The 6,291-nt window shown below is 27.8% G+C and overlaps 1 protein-coding gene and 1 non-coding gene across 2 annotated transcripts; both read left to right on the forward strand.

The window, feature by feature from the left end:
* Positions 1 to 480: 480 nt before the first annotated feature.
* On the forward strand, positions 481 to 551 carry Trnag-ucc. Its single transcript has one exon. It is a non-coding gene; the product is annotated as a tRNA-Gly (tRNA).
* A 3,823-nt stretch (positions 552 to 4,374) lies between these two features.
* On the forward strand, positions 4,375 to 5,226 carry LOC115228590 (cellular tumor antigen p53-like). Its single transcript, XM_029799148.1, is given in 4 exon segments — positions 4,375 to 4,518; positions 4,549 to 4,860; positions 4,862 to 4,992; positions 5,025 to 5,226. Coding segments are annotated over 4 exon segments (789 nt in total).
* The last annotated feature ends 1,065 nt before the right edge of the window (positions 5,227 to 6,291 follow it).

Genomic DNA, 6,291 nt, shown 5'->3' on the forward strand with positions numbered 1-6,291 from the left:
ATAATTTTTTGTCAAAATGAGAGAGTCTTTAGCTAATTTAGTAAATTATTAAATGATAAGAATGAGTCGCGGTCTAATTAAAAGATTTATAATTTAATCCCATCAATGTCATAATTGTACATTTCAAGGTCACGTCAGGTATCGCGCAAACCATAGGTATCGCGCAAACCATGTCACATATTAACATTAATAAAAAATAAAATGGTATTGTATTAAAATATGAGAATACGATTTTTGACTAAAAAGTCACGAAATATGAGAATATACTAAGAAAACACAAAGATAAAAATTATAAGTACATAGATTGTGGTCAGCAAAAAACAAGAAATTGTAGTCTACAAAAAGTCATAAAAATTATTTCCCTTAAAAAGAAATAAATCTAAGGTTGTTTTCTGTCTAAAAAGGATGGAAAAAAGTGAACAATAATTAAATGAAATAAGGATAATGCAGCAGTCTAAAATATAAAGGTAAAATGAGAATGCGCCAGTTGTATAACGGTATTATACCTGCCTTCCAAGCAGGCGACCCGGGTTCGACTCCCGGCTGGCGCATATTTTCTATATTAGTTGGGAACTATACACTATTATTTTACAATTTTGAAAATTTATTCCTGCGAGCTCAATCGGCTTTTTAAGTGTGTATCAATAGGAGTTCTTAGGGGTCACCGATTCTTAATTCCCTTTGCGGGTAGTATCTGATTGCCTTCTGCTTGGTATTTAATAAAAACAATTTGAATGTATAAATATGAAAAAGTCAGAATGTATAAATATGAATATATTTCTCTTGGAAGAAGAGTTATTATTTGCAAAATCTTTAGTCACGGATACTACAGGATTGTCAATATTCAAAATGTTTGAATCTTATTTATTCTTAAATGATATTCTATTTGAACATATTTTATCGTGCGCGACTGATGGCGCAATGGCTATGGTTGGAAAATATCGTGGTTTTTTAGCTTTTCTAAAACAAAAATCTCCAATGTCCACTTCAATTCATTGTATTTTACATCGGCATCATTTAATTGCAAAAAAATTATCTGAAGAATTGAATGCATCAATGCAAATTGTTATCAAAGTTATCAATAAAATTAGAAGAAACAGCAAGTACGATCGTATTTTTCGTGAATACTGCACTAATCAAAATGAAGATTATGTTAGGTTACTTTTACATACCGAAGTAAGATGGTTATCCAAGAAAAGATTTTTTAAGATTACAAGAAGAATTTAAATTGTTTAATTCCTGCAAAATTCATAAAAAAATATTTTTTATTTAAATTGGATTTTTAAAAAATTAAATGAAGTTTCATTGGCTTTACAAGGAGATTATGTTAATTTAATTGATTGCAAACGAATTATAAATACATTCATTGAAAAAATTCAATTTTACAAATTTAATTTAAGTAATAGAAAATTTGGAAAATTCGATTTTTATGACCACACTTTTGATTACAACGATCTGAAAATTTATGAATTTCATTTAGAATCTTTGGAACAAGATTTGAAAAAAAGATTTGAAGATTTATTAATTTAAACTTTTCTGATTGGATGATTAATCTTGGTTGCCCATTCATTATGATTCTGATGATGAATGTCAAGAAGAATTAATAGAACTAAAAAACGACGAAGAACTGAAAATAAAATTAAAAATGAAAACCTGACACAATTCTGGGGAGAAAAATCTATAAAAATGAAATTCCCGAAATTATGGGAAAAAATGATGCCAATAATATTATGTTTTCCTACGTCATACTGCGTAGAGAGAGGATTCAGCACTCTGAATAGTATGATCGGAAAAAAAGAAACAAACTAAATATAGAAGAAAGAGGCGACATTAGAATTACACTTACGAAAAGAAGTACAAATTTTGAAAAACTTGTCAATCTTCATCAACCACAAGGATCTCATTAAAACTCTTATTTTTTAAATAAAAATTTTTACTAATGAAATATGGGGGCGATATAAAAATTGGAGGGGCGAAAAAAATTCCAAGGGGGCGATACAAAAATAAAGGTTGAGAACCACTGGTTTATAGCATGAAATTTCTACTATTCTAACTATTCGGGTAATTAAAATTTTTTGATAAGTTATTTTTTCAAATTAAATCTTAGTTATGTGTTTAACTAAAAAAATTTATTGTCTCGATTTTTGGTTAAAGTATGGCTGACGGACAATGAAGTATATATTTTTTTAATTTATTTTTTAATGAAATGAAATCAGAAACTAGTAGAGATATATCTGAGAGTCATGAAGTATATTAATTTTGATCAAAGTAAATTATTGATTTCAACTTAAACTAATCGGGCTTTCGGCAATTACTCACACCTTGACTGTTTAATTGTGTAAAATTTATTATTTGTAAAATTTGGTACTATTATTCATTTTTTAGTTTTTTTTAATTATGAATTGATTTAAGGAGCTAAAATTTTTTTATTTTCTATCTTTGCTGAATTTTAAAGTTTTTGTAGAAACACCCGAACAATTATTAAAGATTTCAATCTTTTTTGTTAATTTATTATTGTAAATTATCTCATCGTGATTATTTCCCATATGAAATGGATAAATTCCATATTGATCTGTACTGGCATATTAATCTCAATTTAATTTAATGATTAAAAAAAATTTAATAAACATTTATAAATTTATAAATATTCAACAAAAATTAATATTTCATTAAAAATTATTTTTTTTCTTTAAGAATAAAGATTTCGAAATTTGTGATTTCCAAAAATTGGTTTTAGCATTGGAAAATCACTTTTGAATCTAATTTTTATTGCAAAATAAAATAATCCTTTTCTCTTTTTATTTTCGACTTTGCTTCAGCACATAGTTACAATATTAAAGTCTCGTTTTAATAATGAATCGTGCTATTTGATGAATGTTTAAGTCGAAATAAATTGATAAATTAAGAGGAACATTAAGTTGATTTTTTTTGTTTCTGGATGACTAAAGTGCAAATTATTTTAAAAGTCATTTAGCGTAAATTTTTTATGGATCGAATAAAGCACATTTGTTGTCTGGACATGCTGCTTTTTTCTCTTTATAACCGATCTGGCACATAATCATTAACACATTTATAGGTTTGGTATAATAACTAAGTTATTAAATTGAGTGTCAAAACTAATTTTAATTTTATAGGACTTACAAATTATTTTTGTTGCACAAAGAATATTTTTTAAAAAATTAAATGAACATGTGTTTACTTTAATTGCCCTGTCATTATACATTTTTTAAAAGGAAGTACCGGTTTAAAAAATTATCGATTGAGATTGCTATTTTTAAAAAGAAGTTGAGAGAATTTCCCCCATTAAATCCTCTTAATTTTCAATATTTTACTAATTATTTATTCTGAAATAATGAAAATATTATTCTTATTCTTCTGAAAAGTCCATATGGCAGTTATTCTCTAATTTCCTTGATTAATTGTGTTTTTAATTCTAAAATCGAAATGAACAATTACTTTATTCAAAGGATTATTTTTTGTTAATCTTTAAATTATTCAATTGTTTTTAACTACCAAATCATCAAAGTTAAAGCTAATCAACTATTAATATTAAATTTTAATCTTTTTGAAAACTGTCTACTACAATTTTAAAAAAACGGAATCATCAGAAATGACAATATCTGTCATAAAATTAAACATTTGCTGAATAAAATTTATTTGATTAAAATTTTTTGCCAACTGAGCGTATATTTATTGTCTTTTAAGTGTCGGTCTATGCAGACACATTTTAATTTTAACAAAGGCGAGTGCGTGAACGTTAAATAATATAGATCCCATTCTTCGTTAAAAACACAAATTATGAACTACATTCCAATTATTTCCGAATCGCTTCTATTCCGAAAGCAATTCAAAATAGTTACAGTGATTTGAAATTCTGCCAAAATATTCCAAAATTATGTAATATGCGAACAGAATTCAAGTTCTTATATTTATTTTAAAATATTTGTAGTAATTCCAATGAAACAAAAGGCATAATGAATTCTGAACATTATCTTAATGAAGGGTCTCCATTCATGGTAATGCTTAAATTATATAGTGTCAAAAACAATATCAGTTCATTTAAATATTGATAAAATGAATTAATTAGTGTATTAATTAAATGAGAAAAGTATCACGTCACGCACCTGCATTGAAATTGTAGTTTAATGCATAGAATAACGCAGGTGCTTTGGGCTGAGAGTTACTTGAGAATTTTTTTATTAAAAAAACTGAATTAATTGTGTTTAGATAAATGGAATCGACCAGCTACCAGCCCGTAATATTAACATCTCTCCAAATGACTCTGCTCAATATTATCAAAATTCTTATCCGCTTTATTACCCAGTTTTTGTATATTTTTAAAGTGACAGCTTTCCTATGATCAAACTCGACAATATGGTCAAGCTACTATGGAAACTCCCGAAATACCCTCCACGTAAAAATACTTGTGATAATGGTAGAACATGTTATTCTGGGATTTATGAATTTGAAGTCTCGTTTTCACAGCCCGAAAAGGAAACAAAGTCTACAAATTGGACGGTAAAAACATTAGATTTCTGATTTGAATAGTATTCGAAATTAAATCATAAAGTCTATGTTCGTCCATTTTGCCAATGTCCTGTGAGATTTCGCTGCATTTCATCCATACCAACTGGATTTGTTATTCGGAGTATGGCAGTGTATATGAAACCCGAACACGTCAAAGAAATTGTAACAAGATGCCCAAACCACGCTTCTTCAGATCACAGTATTGATCATATTTATTTAAAAATTATAGGTCACATAGCCCCTTCGCATTTAGTCCGATGTAGTGATAGAAATGCATTTTAATCTGATGATAATAAAAGAGAAAGTGTTATTGTCCCTTTCTCAACTCCTCAACGTATTATTTAAATATGACCTTATAGCGGGCTGCGAGTGGCTAACTTTTTTATATCAGTTTATGTGCTATGGTTCATGCACAGGTGGACTCAATCGCAGACCAATACAATTAGTCTTTACTTTAGAAAACGAGTATTTAAAGTTTTAAAATATATTTAAAGGTCTTTTGTTGTGGTTGGAAGAAAGGTGGTTGAAGTAAGAATATGTGCATGTCCCGGTAGAGATCGGAGATCTGATGAAAAAACATCTAATTCTTCTGATAATAAAAAAAGAAAGAAAAATATACATCCATCTTCTAAAATACCTCGAAATTCTCCAAATTTGGATAAAAATGGCCAATTTATTTTAAACGTAGTTCCCGATTGATGATTATTTCAGGTACAAGGAGAAAGTAATTTTCAACTACTGAAGACTATCCGCAACTATCTTTACTTTATTTCCAATTCTAATATCAATGATGATCAAAGTTACATAGAGGAAGGGAAAAGTCCTTTAGAGTAATTCTTGTTTTTTAATTTAGTTGAGCGAGAAAGGCGTTGTAAAAGTATTTGGTTTCGTTAAAATGCATGAATTGAATTTTTTTAATATTAAAATTAAAAAATCTTATTAGTTTTTTAAAAATTTTGTAATCTATAACAACAGACATTCATCTTTAATAGATTGGAAATTTTAATTTATTTTTTTGTCCAAAGTGTCAATAAAATAATATTTGATTGATTTATTAATTTTTTCCAAACTCAATTAAATGATGAGAAATTTCATTAAGCCGGTTATGATTCTAATTTGCTCTCAATAAAACTTGTCTGGAAATAAATATCTCATCATTATACTGAAACAATAACTATTAACCTAGTTATGTTAGTAATATAAAGAAAATAAATTGTCCTTAACTAGTTTGTTTAAAAAATTTAGAATTTCAAAAGTAAATATTACAAATCCAATTTTTTGTCAGGCACTGCAGTTTGTTTTTAAAATTTGTAAAAATGCACGTTGTTTCTAATTTTGATCGTTGGACTTTTTTTCAGGACAAAATGACTTTCAAATATTCAATGAAGAATTTAAGACGATGAGGCCGATTAGCTTTGAAAAATTTCTTTGCAGATTTTGGAAGTCCGTAACATATAAACATAAGTTATTAGAATGTTGTATGGTTCATTTAGAAATGATAATTTTTAAACATTATAACAAGTTCTTACAAATTTAGGCATCGGCATCTATGCGTTTTGCATAGGTTAAAAGCATCTGGTCGTCTTCGGATATTCCCATTGAGATTGCCAAAAGATGCGTCTTTGAGTGAGCCCCAAACCCCACTTGCCTAGGATTTAGTCAATTTTGTCAAAACTCATATATTGAGAATCGATTCTGCTGACAATTCCAAACTACTCGAAATTTGAGAGGAGACTGGACATAAACCTTCAAAGCCACCGCAGC

The sequence above is a fragment of the Octopus sinensis genome, unplaced genomic scaffold (assembly GCF_006345805.1).
Source record: "Octopus sinensis unplaced genomic scaffold, ASM634580v1 Contig10832, whole genome shotgun sequence".
Taxonomy (NCBI): domain Eukaryota; kingdom Metazoa; phylum Mollusca; class Cephalopoda; order Octopoda; family Octopodidae; genus Octopus; species Octopus sinensis.